This window comes from Acipenser ruthenus, chromosome 24 (genome assembly GCF_902713425.1).
Source record: "Acipenser ruthenus chromosome 24, fAciRut3.2 maternal haplotype, whole genome shotgun sequence".
NCBI lineage: Eukaryota > Metazoa > Chordata > Actinopteri > Acipenseriformes > Acipenseridae > Acipenser > Acipenser ruthenus.
In genome coordinates this window covers 3050093-3067930 of record NC_081212.1, presented here as the reverse complement: position 1 = coordinate 3067930, position 17838 = coordinate 3050093, and the positions used below count along the sequence as shown (strand labels likewise).

Genomic DNA, 17838 nt, shown 5'->3' with positions numbered 1-17838 from the left:
ACGCCTATGTGGTTTCTTGCGAGCCATTTTTAGACCATTATATTTGTGCAAACGAGCAGTAAAACATCCAGGGCCATCACAAGGCTTGTACCAGCGCATTACGTTTGCACCCTTTTGTTTTTGTGAAATGAGACACTGATCACGTTGCTGGCACGCTATTGAAAGCTTTGGATCTTCAGCGTGCTGTTGTGTCTTGTGCTTTCTTAGCTCATATTATCCAAACCTTGTATTTATGATCCCTGCTGGATTCTGACGCGTTTCCGCCCCGTTGTCATGGAGACAATGCACAAACCTCTGCTTTGTTTTGGTAGTGCAGTACAATGCTTCCAATTGTATATATTTAAAAGCATGGGTACAAGAATCGTCTTTCAATTATTATCTTGATTTCCTGATTGGGAATTTCTAATTAATCATTACAATAATAATTTAGGATCCAAACGTGTCATTTTTCTGGATCCCCGTGTCCCAGTTACTGTAAACTGCTATGGTTTTAAGCTTCTTAATTCAATGAAATACCACAGGGTGAGATATAGCACAGCACTATCGTATAGGAAGCTGACCAGTACGTCCCCTGAGTCCGTTTCTCTTTGTTTAAAGACATTTCACATCGGAAAGAAACAGAGACACGAGCAAACAGCCATGCCCCTATGATGTGTTATTAATGCGACCCTGTACTGCATATACCGCAAGAATTTATTAAAACCTTTCCCACAATCTGAGCAAATGCAGGCACGATCAACAAACAGACCAGACGTGTTTAACAAATTGTTATTTGCTTATGTTTATTTATTTTTTAGTGTTGATTTCCTTTAATACAGTAAAAGACTCAAATCAAACATGTAAAACACTTGAAAAATGAGCATGACGGTAAAAAAACAAAAATAATAATTAAGAATAACAAAAAAGATATTTTCTGTAACCCACGACCACGTTATTATTATCTGAAACGGCAAATTATGGAATGGACTGACGTGAGCGAAATGATTATTCTGACAAACAAAAGTAAGTTGTGAAAAAGTTTTGGTGTTATTTTCTAATTTCCATTCAGACTCAGTTATGAACTGAATGCAGAACTGGACAGAAACAACACCATTAACTTTGTCTGGCTTTAACAGACACAGTAACCGTCCGGGATTCAATGCAAACGACGGCAGCGCTACCCTTACACTGTGACAGACAACTCAATTATTACTCAAACATTCCTTCAAAGCCGGAGAGCGCCGCCACAACTCACATTGAATTCCAGTCTGAGTTATCTGTTGAACTGCCTGTGTAGTGAAACGTGTTTGTCATAGTAACCCTGCTTCTAAATGTGCATAAATAACACGGATTGCATACATTATATATATATATATATATTTTACATTTCTACGGAAGAAAACAGTAGGTGAACTAACTTTTACACACAAACACTAAATACAGACCCCTGGATCAGACCAAGGCAGACCTCTCTAGTCACCTGAATGGACGCCACATAAAACGCTACCTCCCAGTTTGATTCTGTTGTCTCTGTTGTTTTACATCAAGGTGCAGTGCAAAGGCTTACAGAAACGGATCAAGGCTGGAAGAGTGTTCGGACCCTGCTCTGGGTTAAGGTGCATTGTGCAGGTCAGAATTGATTTCGCTCCATAGCGGTGCTTGTTTGAGTAGCGCTCACCCTGTCAGCGCTCCCAGGCAAGCCCTGGACGGAAGGTGGCTGGTGTCTGGAAAGGTCTACCTTGTCTGAGAGAGCCGTAAAGGTCGGTCATCATCTTACAGGTTACATTTTTTTGTAATGAATCTCAAAAACGCGTTCACCAAACATAGCGTTCCAAAACCCGACTTCTGTTTTCTTTGCTAACGACTAGCCCCTGTAAAGCTCAGACCTGCACGGCCGTTGAGGAACACAACCAGCTTCAGTGCACAGCATTTACGTGGCTTCAAAATCAGGATATGGCTACGGGATTCCTGCTGGATAGAGTTTTCAAATGGAGGCTGACCGATAGTTACATTTCGTGGATTCTCTGGGCTCACAACGGGAGCGCTTTTTTTAATCCAGGTTTGTAGCTGTCTCCAAAAAAAAAATCCTCTAACGCTTCGGGCTTCTGAAACGACCAAAACGTTTCTAAGTTTAGCACTATATCCCCTCCGAGATAAGTGCTCCAGAGAAAACTGGAATATGAAATGTAATTATGGTCTGGCTCCTGGGTTTTCATACAGAAGTGGCAAATTATTACTGAACAGGATTGCTGGGGGTCAGACTGGACGCTTACTCCGGTCTTTAGACTTGACCAGCCAGCTGTCTTGTGGAGCGAGGACCACGCTTCAGTTCATGGCCACCCATTCCCTAACTCTAAGCACTGTCAGACGAACACTATTACATGCAAACAGGTGCCATACAGTTCTGATGCGGCATCCCATTCAAGTTTGGGCTGTTTTTCAGAATTGTCTTTCCCTTTAAGCGAAACGTCCAGCCCTAAGTCCTTATAACAGCAGCACAATTCTTAAAGGGGAAGCGATATTAACCACAATACCAGGTCTTTTTTGTGGCAAATAAATGGCCATTGCTGTTCAATCCCAAAGTGAAAAGTTTTCAGGTAAGCGTTCAGGACCCCCAGCAGTTAACTCGCACCGAGATTGTATAGAAGTTTATTGCTGCAGTCTAATAGCACCGTTTTACCAGGAAGCCTCTATTTAAAGCTGCTGTAAGCTGAATCCAGTCCTATCTCACATACTGTACGGTATCTTCCTCTGGTTTCATTACACATTTCAATTTATAATATTTGTCAATGAATCTAGCTAAACAGCAGATACAAGAAGCTCAGATAATATTGCAGATTAAAACACACATTCAAATTATACAACAAACTTTTCAACACTTACTGAAAAATAATATATATCTATCTAGACACTGTATATATGCACCGTACAGTAACAGTTACCACTTTGTACTGTTCTTTAGAAACATGCTCTTGCGCTGTGATCTGCCCCATTCACAACAGTGTCCTTCTCTGTGTTATTGCGCCCGGAGTGTCATGCTATCCACTCCCATGTAAAGAACGTCCTGCAGTAACTTTGGAACATGCAGTAGCCTGTGAGTACACAACTTTTCTCCAACGTCACTGCCATGCCAGCCCTTTGTATATTCTGTACACGATATACATGGTCAAGTATACAGTACTACGTATTCATAGGGACCTGACTCTGGGCGGTGCCCTGCTAAAGCCATGTGGTTTTTCTAGTACGCATGTGCAATGGTGTGGGACCATGCGCTTGAGAAACTAGAACGGCTGCAGGTGCACTGCTGCGTAACATCAATGTGCTTGGAATACAACAGACCCCTATTGCTGAGAGCCCTGAGGAAGGAGGGTCCCTCCAGCCTCAAGGCTTCTGGGTTAATGCAATGCAGATATTACAACTAGGTTCAGGTTTATAACTACAGTCATCTGGGATCATTATGGGATCATTTTCACAGCTTTTCCTTTCCTGACGGACTTATCAAAGCCATTTTGCAATCCAGCATTTTCTCTATAAGAAGTGACAGTGAGAAACCCTTTTTCGTTCAGCAGTAGTAGGGCTTTTGGTACTAATTATTATTATTATTATTATTATTATTTGTTTATTTAGCAGACGCCTTTATCCAAGGCGACTTACAGTGACTAGGGTGTGTGAACTATGCATCAGCTGCAGAGTCACTTTCAACTACGTCTCACCCGAAAGACGGAGCACAAGGAGGTTAAGTGACTTGCTCAGGGTCACACAATGAGTAAGTGGCTGAGGTGGGATTTGAACCGGGGATCTCCTGGTTACAAGCCCTTTTCTTTAACCACTGGACCACAAGTGGTTAAAGAAGTAATGAGTGAGGTGAAAAGGGTTTCACTAGTTTTCCATTAGACTACTGGCATTCTTGCTTCAGTGGGTAGATTATCAGTTATCAGGAATGCAATATTGAACTCCTGGTTATAACAGCGTGCAATGCATTGCAAATGCAATCTAGAAAAGGCAGCTTTTAAAACATAAAGAGAAGTTGTTAATACTCATTGAGATTCTGCCATTTATTTTCTTTTGTGTACATGAGCTGTATATGAAGCACATATAATACTGTATATGCAATACTTCAGCAGGAGTACACTTGGGTCTGTGTCAGTACATGCAGTTAAACCTGTATAGATGAATCTCTCAAACTTCAACCACTTGTATCTGCCAGTGATCCTATAAGTGATCATGTAAAACAGGTCTGACTGTATATATGCACATTAATTAATTAGGAGTGTGCATACAGTCATTCAGAATTCATGTTTCCTTGAGATTTTTACAAAAGCACAAGCAAAGATAACCACAGTTACTGCATGTGGCCACCAGGAGGCGCCATCCGCTATGTAAGAAATCCAAACAAAACATTTAAGTGTGTGTTTTTTTTTCTTCCATTAACAGTGTGATAATGTCCTTAGTAAATAGCTTCAAATGCCAGTAAGTTCAGTGCTGTCCATCGTCTTTGTAACACTGATTACTCAATAATCAACGCCTCAGCTCTACCCAGTCTATAGTTTCTATAAGACAATGAGAACAGACAGCATACAAATCAAAGGGAAACACAAGGCTTCTGAAGCTATTCAAATGAGGCATTTCTTTATTATATTGTTTAACGTCTTTGTTTTTTTTTTAAATGACTCGTGTTGCGCTGCCTTGTATAAATACATTCCCCACATGCAGCAGACAGGGGTTGGCAGTTGAGAGCTGTCTTTCTGGAACAGCAGGGGTTAACTTGAGGTACTGCGGTCATGCAGCATGCCATAGGGGGGCTGGCTCTCTTTTAACAAGCGCCTCCTCAAGCATGGCACCAATGAGAAAGCCCGCTCTATTACAGGCCGCGGGCATGCTCGTCGTTATTATAGATCGGTAAGACTGGAGTGGATTAGAAGCAGGCAGTTATCCATTAATACAATCTGCCCAAAGTGATCGCTGGCTACAGCAGTCACACCAATCAGCAGCATTCTCTGCTCAGGGACAGTCCCTCTTTCTACCTAGTCTCCATTATCGATTAACACAGACTGCTGACTTTGGGATCTGTTACTGCGCCTGGCGGGACTGTTTGCACAGAAGCATTAGCGTGCACCGCATTGTCTCTCTGTTAAGTAGTTAAGTGCAAATCTGCATGTTGAGTTGGGGTAATAATTCATTAACTACAGAGTAGTGAGCTCAGGGCAATACAGGCTGCACACGCTGTATAACAGATCCTCTGCGTCATGATAACTGGTGTGATCACGTTAAACCAGCAGGGAATTCTGCCAATCAGCCAATAATAACAATAACACCAACAATAATAATAATAATAATAATAATAATAATAATACAACATACTGGTATAATAGTGGCTATAGTAATACAAAATCAAATCGAAAGTGAACCCTTGCATTTTCACACAGTGCTGCTGTGTCCAGAAGCTGCACACATGGCTGTTTCCCCAGGACTGAAATGCAATGAGGCACCGGTGTCCACGGGGAATCCTTAACCTCACCCCCCTGACTTCCAGAAGAGCTCCCGGTCTCAATGTCCTTAATCTGGACTGTCCTTCAATCATTCCTCTTCAAAACAGTCACCAAACTCCGAGAACAACAGATAAGCAAACCACAAACTGATGACACTGTTGTTGTCGTTGCTGGGAGACATGCATGCTTTCGCTTGGCTAAATTTGATGTATTAAAGGTTAAAACAATAGCTAAGCCACTGACACAGGGCTGTGCTGTATAGGACGGTTCAATATTGTAGAAACTGGCCTGGCTTGCGAAAGCTCCTAAAGATCTTTGTGAAAGTATGACAGTTTCCTCTTCTGTGAAGGATTACTATTAAAATAGCACCAATAAGACAGTTAAAACGATCAAGGTTTTTTTTTCTTTTCTTCCAGAGTGCATCGGCTAACACGTTTAAACTGTCTTATTAAGAAACTTAAAAACCGTCACACGGGTGAAAACGCATTTAAACACTCCAGCCGCAAAAGGAAACACTGAGAAAAGAGGTTTTGTAAAAGTTTACAACCTTCTAAAAAAAAATGTAAAAAAACCAACAAAAAAAACGTGACGTTGTAAAAGTTTACAAAACGTTCCGAGAGGTTTCTCTGTTCTAAATGGTGATTGTAAAAGTTTTACGAAAAAAAAGATGACCTCCCTTGGTTGGCAGTGACCTCTTTACGATTACGGTTTCACGCTCTTAACAGGACGGGGTATTTCGTTTTTCAAGGCGGGTCGGTCCAAGATGAAATTCTTCTCCCACAGAAACAGTGAAATGAAGATAAAAATAAAATATTGACCACGGCTCGGACGAGGCTGTGCGGCTGCTCTCCCCTCTCACCTCACGCTCGAGTCAGATCCAGTCAGGTCTTGATTTTCGGAGTGGCAAAAACCAGTGCAGGAGATAATACCCTTGTGTGTGTGAGTGTGTGTGTGAGTGTGTGTGTGTGAGTGTCTGTGTGTGTGTGTGTGTGTGTGTGTGTGTGTGTGTGTGTGTGTGAGTAAGTGAGACAGAGAGAGACAGTAATAGGGAGCTAATGGTGTGGACACGCTGGATTCAGAGTCCTGTCTCTTGAATTCACCCTATATGAAAGCCTCCTGTGTGTTGCTGCCATTGATTTTCACAAACAGCGATGCGTCTTCTTCCTTCTGCTTCTTCTGTCTCTGAAGCTGCTGGCGGAAGTAGATCAGATAGAGAGGGAGGCAGAACCCCAGCATGCTGAGACCCAGCAGCCCGACGTTCACCTGGGCAGAAAGAAACATTATTTATTGCATTTATGCAATATAACAAAATAAAACTTCACTGTATAGAGGTCTATAGGAAAGAGAACTCCACTCAACACTGCAGAGCTGTATAGAGGACTCTAGGAAAGAACTCCAATCAACACTGCAGAGCTGTATAGAGGACTCTAGGAAAGAACTCCAATCAACACTGCAGAGCTGTATAGAGGACTCTAGGAAAGAACTCCAATCAACACTGCAGAGCTGTATAGAGGACTCTAGGAAAGAACTCCAATCAACACTGCAGAGCTGTATAGAGGACTCTAGGAAATAGAACACTGTAGTAAGACAGTGTTGAAAAGATCAAAAAAAGAAGCCTGGAAGTATCTGGAGGCACACTCAGTCTCCACTGCGTCCTTACCCAGAGAGGGTCTCCCTCGAGCGGACCCATCATCGCCATGAAGAGGGGCTGCTGGAGCAGAGCGAAGAGAGCGCTGATCAGAGACTGCATCCCCGTGAGGCTGCCGAACTGCGTCGAGGGGTATCTGTGAGGGGGGGAGGGGGGGTCAGATACATTCTTACCAGGCTGTGCTTCTATCACAGCTGCTCTACACAGCAGCTTGAGACTGGCTATATATGCGTCATTACGTTATATCTTCCTTCATGTCAACTTTACAAAATGATCCCCAGACAACAGGATCCTGAGTCCAATATAGCAACAAGTGCTGGAGCAAAGGCATGAAGAAAACCTCACAGAGCATAAAACCATGAAGGGATCATTCAGAACAAGTATTTACCTGCTTTGGGACGCAACTCTGATCTAATTCCTAATTCCTTTAGTCTTTGTCCATGCATGTGCTGCTAAATAGGGAGTTATATTGCTTATTTGTTTGGTTCTAGTATTTTAAAAACTGACAGTAAAATACAGAGATGAGGATAAATGTATACTTTTATATAAGTTCATATCTAACACGGCCTGAAATCCGTGCTATTCTATACAATATTGTGGGACACATTTTCCAAGCGTTTACGTCTTCAATTAACTTCTATTCGTTAATGTTAATTAATTCCTGTTTTACAAAACTAGAGCCAAACCACTACGTTATATATTTCAGCACTCTCAGTGTGTTTTGAATCTTACTTTGTAACATGAACCTGATTTTTGTCTCCTTTGAAAAAATAGTTGAGTGATTAAAGAATGGAGGAAACGCTTTGAAAAGATGGTCCTGTATATCTGAAGGGAAGCTGGGTCAGACTTACACAGCAGCGTAAAGGCCTCCGACTCCAGAGTGGATGAATCCTCTGACGACCGTGTGCAAAATAAACGAGATAATCTGAAACAGAGAAGCCGGGGATGAGAAAGGACAGAACGGTTTGATCTGATACCACCACACCTACCAGGTGAGCCACACGTGGAGCCCTGTCTAATAAACAACAGCAGTGCTCCACAGGTCTGCAATGTATGTCGGCATGCAGGGAGCAGGTGTGTCCACTAGGAGGCAGCACCACACTGCAGTACTGCAGAGAACGGGACTCCCAGCTCTCTGCAGTCCCACAAGCTTGTTTCTAGGGATCAGCAGAACCTGATTACATCATTGAAACACTTTTCAAAGGCTTCATCTTAGCAGATCCAAGACTACTCGGTTCTCGAAGGCATGAGCAAATGTTTTATAGAAGAGAGGTTTATTAATATGGGAAAGCTGTCCACACGGTATGGATCTGTGCACCCCACGGACAGGGGACTCACCTGGAGAGGCAGGTTGGGGATGAGGCAGGTGACCCCGAACCCCACCAGCAGCAGGTTGGTGAAGACGAAGGCTCGCATGGCGTTGGTGATTTTCTGGATCTGTCGGTCCCGTTTCTTCGGCTGTTTCCCATCCCTGAGGAGAGAAACAGGTTCAAGCAACGGGCCTTGCATCATGGTGTACCTCAGTAAAAGCAGTTTGGCTAAACAGAACTGCGAGTACTGTGCGTTATTTAGCTGTGCGGTGCGGTGCAGTGGCGCGGTCCTGACTCTGAAAGTGCCGGAATGCCACTAACACGCCGGCTCTCTTGCTTGTTATTTGAAGGGTGGGGTGGTCACATACTTGCTGGGCTCTTTCTCGTCGTCCTCCTTTGAGCCGTCGTCGCACTCCTTCAGCTTCCAGTCCATGATGTATCCGATGACGGGCGCTGTGAGCAGGCAGAGCAGCTGCAGGACTCCGAAGATGGAGGTGTAGAGACTCACTGTGCGGAGAAAGAGAACAGCAGCGTCACACTGACCTGGCACAGCAGCAGCAGCTTCAGGGTTATCCACAGACCAGGAGACTGCAGCAAGCTGACTTCATAGCAGCCCTAGTTCAAACGTGAACACATCCCCACCACTGCTGTATTAATATACACTAGCGATTATACATGATGCATGAACCATGGTTTTTACAAAGCTTTACCACCTGTGATTTACTTATGCTTTAGTGCATTTTGCTTACCATGGTACACCACACAGTAAACTTTATGAGGGACATCTATTTAGGTTAGGCTACTATTAGGAACTTATCCATATATACCCATGAATTACCTACACATTGCTATATACAGTTTACATACTAGATATCTATCTATATTAGTACCAGTGCCTGCTCTAAATCTACTTCTCTATACCGATATGTTTCTAAAGCTGAGGGAACACAAAGCCACGTTTTCAGGAACAGTGGCTTGAGACGTGGTTCCAGGAGACTGGCAGTCCTGGTTTGAGGTTGCTGTATCAAACCTCAAGCCACCCCAGGTGTGCCGTGCAGCGGCCTGAAACCTCCTCAAACCAAGTTCCAAGCCACAACGGCTATGTGTTCCCTTATATTAAAGACAGCAGTGTTAGTAGTTTGGAGTAATACTAAAATACGCTTGTTTGAGAAACGTTTCGACCAGGTGTCTTTCTCGGTGTCTTCAAAGTCTCAAGATCTTGAAATGCTTCTGCAGTTTACAGACAGTTTGAAGTGGATTCCAAGGCTCCTCAGTGTGAAGTGATGGGCGGAGGGCTTTCCCGTGCTCTGCTGTCTTATATAAATATCCTCCGTTTTGTTATAGTAAGTTATTGTTGTTATTAGTAAAAAAAAAAAAAAAAAGCTATTGTGCCAATGTGCAGCACAAGGACTATTTCTAATAATTCTACAGCAGGCAATGCAAAGTTAACCCTTCATGAGCCTCCACAGTGTGACCTGGGTCTCAGAGAGAGAGGGGAGGGGTTTTTTGATGGGGTGGCAGTGGGAGACATGCCCAATAATATCTCTGTATTCACAGGATAAACAGCAGGGTTTGGTATATGCACACATCTTTAGAAGTGAAAAACACCCTAAATGAACTACAACCATTACAGTAGGTAATGGACACAAGTGTTGAGGGTGTTGATGCTACTATGAATAGTTTTTTTTAAATTTTTGAATGGGTTTTATTTTTGTATACTGGAGATTAGCTCCCACTGCAGGTCATGTTAACTCTACTCCAGGCATGACAGCTTGAAATCTGAGGGGTGACAGCTGTTTTAGACGGGCATCGTGGCTAAAATAACTTTCCCTTTAAGGTGTCTGGATTCGCATTTCATTGCATGGTTGACCGAATTCTTTTATGTTTGTACTGGTTAAAGTTTAATCACTGCTCTTAAAGGGAAATCTTTAAGGGGGGACGTTAAAGGGAAAGTTTCTGCACAACCCCAGTCGGAACTACATTTGTGAGTGCGATCTTACCAACATTCATCTTTCCAACTGTAACGAAGCAAGCAGCAGCAGTGTTGGGACAAAAAAACAGAGACAGAGAGAGAGAGAGAGCGAGAAACATTAGCCATAGAAACACCACCAGCGGACCAGGGCGGTCAGATCACAGCATCCCAGAATGCACCAGCAAAGCCCAGATGAGCAAGATTGACAACGTTTAGAAATAAGACCTTGATGCCAGCATTGCTTTTTCATGCAAGACTAACACAGTATAGACAGCAGAAGGCCTTTAATGCAGTGAAGCATCTCAAACTTGTTTACAATGCAAGTACATGGCAGATCAAGGTGAGGGAGAGCAACCTGCAGCTCAGCGAAAGCCTCCCTTTTTCTTGTGGCAGTTTTTATTTCAGTACCAGCTGAGATGTGCACTTTTGTGATGCGGCCCAATCCATTTTTACAACAGTGATCTTAGCTTGCTGCTGGTTTTTAGAGAGCAAATGAAAAATCTAGCTTTAACAGAAAATGAACCCAAATCCTACACTGCAGCCCAGTCCCACACAGGGAAATGAGGCTGTGCGTACCTGGGTTGCTTACACCTCAGTGCTTTCCATTCCTCAGCAAGGGAGTGAGGAATTACAGAGAGAGTAACAGCACTTAACTCCACTGCTAAGTCCTGTAAAGGTTAGGGGAGGGTCTGCACCACAGCCCAAGTTAACAGCTCTAGTTAATCCCTCTGGCTTTAGCCTCCCTAAACCATTCCTAATTACTATCAGGACAAACCCGCTTTATTGGAAAACCGCAGGGGTGCCGGCTGAGCTAAACAAAAAAGCACTGAGCGCTACAGAACTGAGAGCACGTACACAACAACAGGTTTAAAGACATTAAACTAAAAGATGGAAAAAAAAGATTTGAGTTTCATAATGGAAAAAAGAAAAAAACAAAAAAACTAGACAAAGAAAGTGAGACTCATATTACAAAAATACATTCTCATGTTTGCTGTGGATCGTTTCGTGTTACAGATTTTATTGAATGCCAATTTATTTAACGTATGAGGATCAGCGTGGTTCCTCGTCCAAGTCTATTTCCTGAGCCTTTCTGAGCCTTGGCTGTATGTGGGGCGCTAATACCTGCTGCACAGGAAGTGACCTTAAACAGGAAACGGTTTCTGCCCGAACTTATAGTGTTAATGTGAAAATAAAGTGTGGAAAAATAAACTGCTTTTACACGATAAACCACAGCAAACTTAAACACTGAATCGAAATTAAAGGGAGCAGAACTGAAAGCAGGCCACAGGAAGGGTTTGACTGCAGGCTCAGTGAGTTTGAAGTTCAGCAGCGATTGTGAAGGACTGCGGCTGATTCAGAGCGAATGAGCCGCACACAGACAGAGGAAGCCACAATGGGAAGAAGATAGAAGGGGAAGCAGTAGAGTCAGCAGGAGAATGATCTGAGATCAGAGCCTTTACATGGTCTTCCTGTGTGTCTGCGTGCGACCAACCATTGCTCCTGAGTCAACCACAGCCTTTCTCAAAGCCAAGCACTCTGAAACACAGCTCACAGCAGACTCAACCAGCTCAGACTGGATCCCGTACTTATTTTTAAAATCCCATTTGAGCTAAAAAAAATATTGCTGCTGCTGCTTAATTTTTTATTACAAAGATTACAAAGTGGAGTTTGTTAAATCTGCTTACGGGCATGGAGAATACCCAGAAAGCCTGTTGTGTAACGCTGAGATTAAACCAGACTGAAATGAACCCTCTGTTTCCTGAAGGTACATTGCCGCGGTTCAGGGACATACCCTGGATCCCAAGGCTTAACAATGGATCTATCTACGAATAATACAATGGGGCTGATTATTATCAGTGCCTTCCACTCCAGTTAATAAACTTGAAATAAACACAGCAGGTAGTTTAAGTAAATCAGTTTTTTTTTTTATTTCTTATTTTGTAGCCTCTTTTTTTACATCCTAATTCTCTTGGTTTACGGCTTTATGTGGGGTTCTGAGTGCTAGATTTCATTCCAGTGCCATTTAATGAGCCAGTCTTTAATGAGCTCCTATTTTATGAAAGAGTTAAACACCTGTTCACTTTACAAAACTAGAACCAAGAAACTAAGTTACATCAAGTTCTCTTCAGCATTCTCAAGGTGTGTCTCATTTCGTAACCTCAGCAGGATTTTATCTTTCAGTGAAATAGGAGTTCATTAAAGAATAGAGGCAATGCTTTCAAGATCAGCCAGTAGGTGGCACCACAGTGGCTATGCAAGGTACACTGGAATTGAAAGGCAGATAAACCAATAAGGCCATAACTCATCTTTTCGATATTTCTTCTTCATGACTGATTTAACATTGCTGTGTTTTCCAGTGCACACGAGACAACACCCAAACTCAAATCACACAACAATATATTACAAAAAACACCCTCCCCCTTCCCTACTGCTTCACACACATGGCTAATCTGCAGCGATATATATATTAGCTTTCTTTCTCACAACACAAAGAAATGTGCATATGGAGGCTTGCAGTGAAATGTAATCCCCAGTTAATTAGCAGGTAGTGGGCCCACTCTCCTCCCTGCCTGCCTGCCTGCCTGCCTGCCAAGGTCTGTCCTTGCCAAGGCTAATTCTGGTGGCTTTCAGAGCGAGAGCCTCTAAACTAACCCGGCTAATTCTCTCCTGCCATGGAAGATGAGCTGGAAAAAGGACAGAATCTCATCACAAAAGAATCTCTGTTCGCATATTTTTTTTTTTTTTTTTGGCTAATGGTGCAGGAGGTCACTGAACATCAGTCGGCCAATCAGAGAGTGGAGGAGGGGCCTGTTGCCGTGGTGAGCGCTCACCTGTGTCCAGGTTGCCGTCGACGAGGGCCTCCAGGATTCCGTTCATGGCTCCCATGTAGAAGATGAGGCGGAGCTGGGTGACACACATGGTGACGAGACTCAGCATGAAGATGGGGCTGAAGATACTGCGCATGAACGAGGGGGTCTCTGTGAGGGGCAGAGAGCACAGTGAGAAACGCTGCCCAGGGGACACACCTGCAAATCAGTACTGCTTTCACAGCCCCCCTGATCATCGCGCTTTGAACTTTTCAACATTTTGCAGTTTTCCCATGCTTTCCGCACAATTATAACATATACATTACCATTGTTTGCCATGTTTTTTCATACACTTTACTGTACCTTTCACTATGACTTATCAGGACTATCAGGACAAAACAGCATAGGGGAAATGGTACTGAAATCAGCAGAATAATGTCGAATGTTTCAGAGTTTAGAAAACATTATTTGAAATGAAGGGATTTAAAAATGACAGCATTGAAGGAGAGATACTCAGCTGAAGCTCTGAGCAGGGAGGCTCTCAGTTCTAAACTCCTGCTCTCGCCTTGGTTACAGCTGAGATACTGCACCACCCTGCAGCTCAGCAGTGGTCTGTTTGACCCCCAGGGCGTACCTTCAGCCTGGGGCTGGCACTTGACCTCCAGGTCGACGGTGGACAGGCACAGCTTGTTGCCCTCCTGCGTGGCCAGGTCCTTGGGGTGCTGCTTCATGGAGTTGCCCACGCTGAGCCGCCTCCCCACTGTGGTCACCTGCTTGTAGAACTGCTTCCCTGTGATCTTGTGGTCGAAGCCCAGCCAGCTGAACTTGATCTTCACCCTGCGGTGGAGAGAACAGAGTGCTGTGAGCCCAACTTCAACCACGCAACTGCAAGACACACAGCAGGACTAAACAGGCGAAGCCCTCGTCGAGTGCGGTTATATGTTACTGTGCTCCTGAATAGATAAACCAGTTTGTGAGTACTCTGTGGAGTTTGAGAATTTGCCTTGCCAAAACATTGAAAAAAAAAAACACACATGCATTATAAAATAGACACACAGATAGGAAACTTAATGTGGTACAATCATACACACAGTGACAAGGGGATATATATATATTTCGATTGTGTCTTAAAGAAGGTAACCCTAAACTTTGTTGACCCATATGTCAGCACTAAGATACTTAGTGCTGAGAGAGCTCTTCTGAATTAGTTACAAAATACTAAACCAAAGGACAGCAGGAGAATGAGGTCAAGTTGGCAGAGGAGGGGGGGGAGGAGAGGGGGAGGGGGAGCGGAGGGGAGGGGGAGGGAGGGAGGTAGGGGAGGGGGAGGAGGGGAGGGGAGGGGGAGAGAAGCGTTCCACTTGTGCGGCAGTGAGAAACCACGGTTGTTTTCCCATATCTAAAGTTTGTCCTTGCCTCGGGCTCCACTGTTTTCACATCAGACCCCTTTGATATTACTAGAACTACCATCACTGTTATTGTTACTAGTGCCCGATATTGTATCAACACTTAGCCCCGGAGCCTTCCAATTGCAAAGCTAAAGGCTTCCACATTTAGCATGAAATAGGTGTCGAGTGAGAGCTGGTACTGTGAAAACAAACAGCGATCAGAGGGATTTCTACTGCAAACACAGTCCCGGGCTGAGCAGTGAGATCACAGTGCTGTACTGCAAGACTGTGTCTTCAGTGTGGATTTCAAGCAAGCTCTCAGCACCCTGTCTACGGTGTACAAAGCCCCAATCCAGTAATCAGAGAAGAGCGGTGGTATTGGGCAATGTGTTTCTCGCAGGGTGTGTACTGTAATTGTACACTGCAGTCCAAGATAAAAGACAGGAATGTGAAAACATGACAGTGCTGTTCTGTACCAGCCCCTAGTTTGCAGAGGCATCTTTCACAGCATGTTCTGTGTAGAGGTATCTCAAGTTTAACCAGGGGCTCGTTTAGGCTCCCTAAGGTGGTGTTTTGCTCATGTTACCCCTGAGCCCAGAGGGAGGTACTGTAAGTACGAGCGTTTCGAATGAAGATGCTGAGAAAGAACTCCAGTGACAGCATCTCTTTTAGTAGCACTACATATTCTCCCATTGCTCACCATGCTTTTCCACAATGCATTCACAATGCAATTCTCATGCTTTGTGCTTTTCATGTGACTGGTGCCTGCTGAGTTGCTGCTGAGTTTTATGTTTTATGATTGATGATGTGTTTCTTTTTTTTTTACTTCTTATTTCTTGTGTTGGATGTTGTTTGCTGTGATGCTGGGAGCCTCTTGCCAGCTCGTCATTGCAAAGGAGGATTTGTTCTCAATTGACTCCTCTGGATAAATAAAGCGATTGATTGATTGATTGATATCCTACAAACTAACCTACCGGACATTTTCCCCATCATGTGATTGCATGCCCTGAGAGGTCGTTGGGGGTGAGGTGTGATGGAGGTGAGGTGTGATGGGGGTGAGGTGGACATGGGGGTGAGGTGGACATGGGGGGTCACTTACGTGTAGTCCATGTCCTCAGGTCCAGGGAAGGGCTCCAGCGGCCAGTTGAAGAAGCAGTTGATGAAGACGAGACCAGAACAGGCCGCCCACACCAACAAGATAGTGATGAAGGTTACGCCCAGGTCATAGATCACCTGCAGAGGAGAGGGGCAGTAAGGGTAGAGCTCTGTCACAATCAGACTGCCCACAAACAAAAAGACAGCCCTTTAGCACACTGCAATACATACTACAAAACAGAGGCGGTAACCTGGCAGTCAAAGTACCCCTGGGTGAGAGGAAAATGCACTTCCAATCGGCTTTTAAAACACTCAGTGCGGAAGTGAATTGTAAAGGTGAGGGAAAGAAAGCTTTGTCTGTTTTTAAATCAGCACATTAATGAATGGATTTATTTAATACCTGCCGATAAATACTTCTTAAAGGCAATTGTGAGTACGGGTATCAGCACGCCCTTATAAAATATTATTGGAACACTACCTTGTTTTGTAGATTACTAATGGATTTTTAATATGAGTTTCCAGCAGAAAGTACAACATAGAGCAACACTGATGGCTTTGATAATGCACTCTGATGGCTTTGATAATGCACTCTGATGACTTTGATATTGCACTCTGTTCTTTGATAATGCACTCTGTTCTTTGATAATGCACTCTGATGGACTTCACTGCCTTGCATGTTACCTTAACCCCAGGGAATGTGACAGCAGAGGAGGCGTAAGAGCCGATCATCAGAGCAATGAAGGTCGATCGCAGATCCCCAAACATGTTCGGCAACTGGAGAGAAAACACAGAAACCCATTAATAGACCTGATAACACAGTCAAGGAATACATGTGTCTGTCTGTTTGTGTATGCACCCCTCCCTTCTATCTTTCTCTGGGTATTGTATATCTATGTTTAATGACTTTACATTCCTTTGGCCAATAGTTGACTGAACGGATGCACAGTGTATGATTAATTAAGTTAGAAAGACCCTGGCACTTGGTTAATACAACAGCTTAATGCTGATGATCACTAAGTGGGTGTGATCAAATCGCCCAGGGTGTGGTTACATGACAGGGGGTGTGGTTACATGACAGGGGGTGGGGTTAAGGCGGGGTTAGCAGGCCTGTGCGTGGGTGAGAGTACAGCGTGTTCCCAGCACACTTTAAACAAGGTCAGGGCTGCCGATTGCTACAGAGATAAAGTGCAAGCAAGCGATGCACAGCTTACTGCAGTACTGAAGAAAAAACAGACTTAATTACAAGATAGAGGCAGATGCTGTTTAATGCAGTCTGCTTTTTATCTATTGCATGAGATAGAAAACTGGACAGACCAACAGCTAAGTGTGTGAGTCGGTTCTGGTTTGCATAACCTTTTTTCTAAAGCCTTTTTTTTTTACAGCTAAAGGATTGTTGAATTAATCCTATTTGTTTATTAATAAGAATAGTTAAGAAGGACGATGCTCTACTGCTTCATATAACAGAGCTTTACAAACAGCTCTGGCTGCTTCGGTCAAGGGAGAGACGAGACCCGTGGGCAGTATGGCTGAGTGGGACGATGATGTCAGCGGGCTCCAGCAATAGTTTCACAACCTGCTTGTTTTGTTCCTGCCCCTTTAAATCTTTCGCGAAGACACATGATAGAGCATGAATCACAGCTGCAAATGTGAGCCCAGGCTGCGAAACATCCCGGGACAGTCTGCTTTATTTAACTATAAACACAGAAACCACATTCAAAACAATGGGATTAATGGAACAAGGGATGGCTCAGGGGAAAAAAACAATATAACACAGCTCTGGCCAAAAGTTTCAAAACACTTAAAATTTCAGGATTGAGACAGAAAAAAACTTTATGAACTACAAAATGATATTGCAAAAGTCTACTGGAAGCCATAATATAGTACAGCATTTCCTGTTAGCTTTCAAAATGTCAATTTTTAGTTTTTCATGAAGTATATTGAAAACTACAAAGTGGTGTGTAATTCAACATGTTAACATATAATTATTCAGCAGGTTTCATTTGACGTTAGTAGTTAATTCTAAGTGACTACACGCTATTGTTTCTAATCAATCGCCAATCAGGTGTCAGCTACTTCACCCTCATCTGTTTCCCTCATTTTGAATGTTCAATTACATTCCCTGCAGCAGCTCAGGAGAACTGGTAAAGCTA

The 17838-nt window shown here is 43.6% G+C and overlaps 1 protein-coding gene across 2 annotated transcripts in view; it reads right to left on the bottom strand.

Moving 5' to 3' along the window:
- Positions 1 to 4019: 4019 nt before the first annotated feature.
- Positions 4020 to 17838, bottom strand: part of LOC117429418 (large neutral amino acids transporter small subunit 4-like) — a 29865-nt gene continuing 16046 nt past the window's right edge. The window contains exons 6-15 of one of the 2 annotated variants that reach the window (XM_058998015.1): positions 16370 to 16462; positions 15693 to 15826; positions 13840 to 14042; positions 13230 to 13376; positions 10427 to 10444; positions 8795 to 8933; positions 8455 to 8587; positions 7968 to 8041; positions 7129 to 7252; positions 4020 to 6731 (exon numbers count right to left, since the gene is read on the bottom strand). In XM_058998015.1, the coding sequence (XP_058853998.1) occupies positions 6570 to 6731; positions 7129 to 7252; positions 7968 to 8041; positions 8455 to 8587; positions 8795 to 8933; positions 10427 to 10444; positions 13230 to 13376; positions 13840 to 14042; positions 15693 to 15826; positions 16370 to 16462 (1227 nt within the window). In that variant the 3' untranslated portion in view covers positions 4020 to 6569. The remainder of the gene's footprint in view (positions 6732 to 7128; positions 7253 to 7967; positions 8042 to 8454; positions 8588 to 8794; positions 8934 to 10426; positions 10445 to 13229; positions 13377 to 13839; positions 14043 to 15692; positions 15827 to 16369; positions 16463 to 17838) is intronic. The other variant, XM_058998016.1, reaches the window with a different exon arrangement.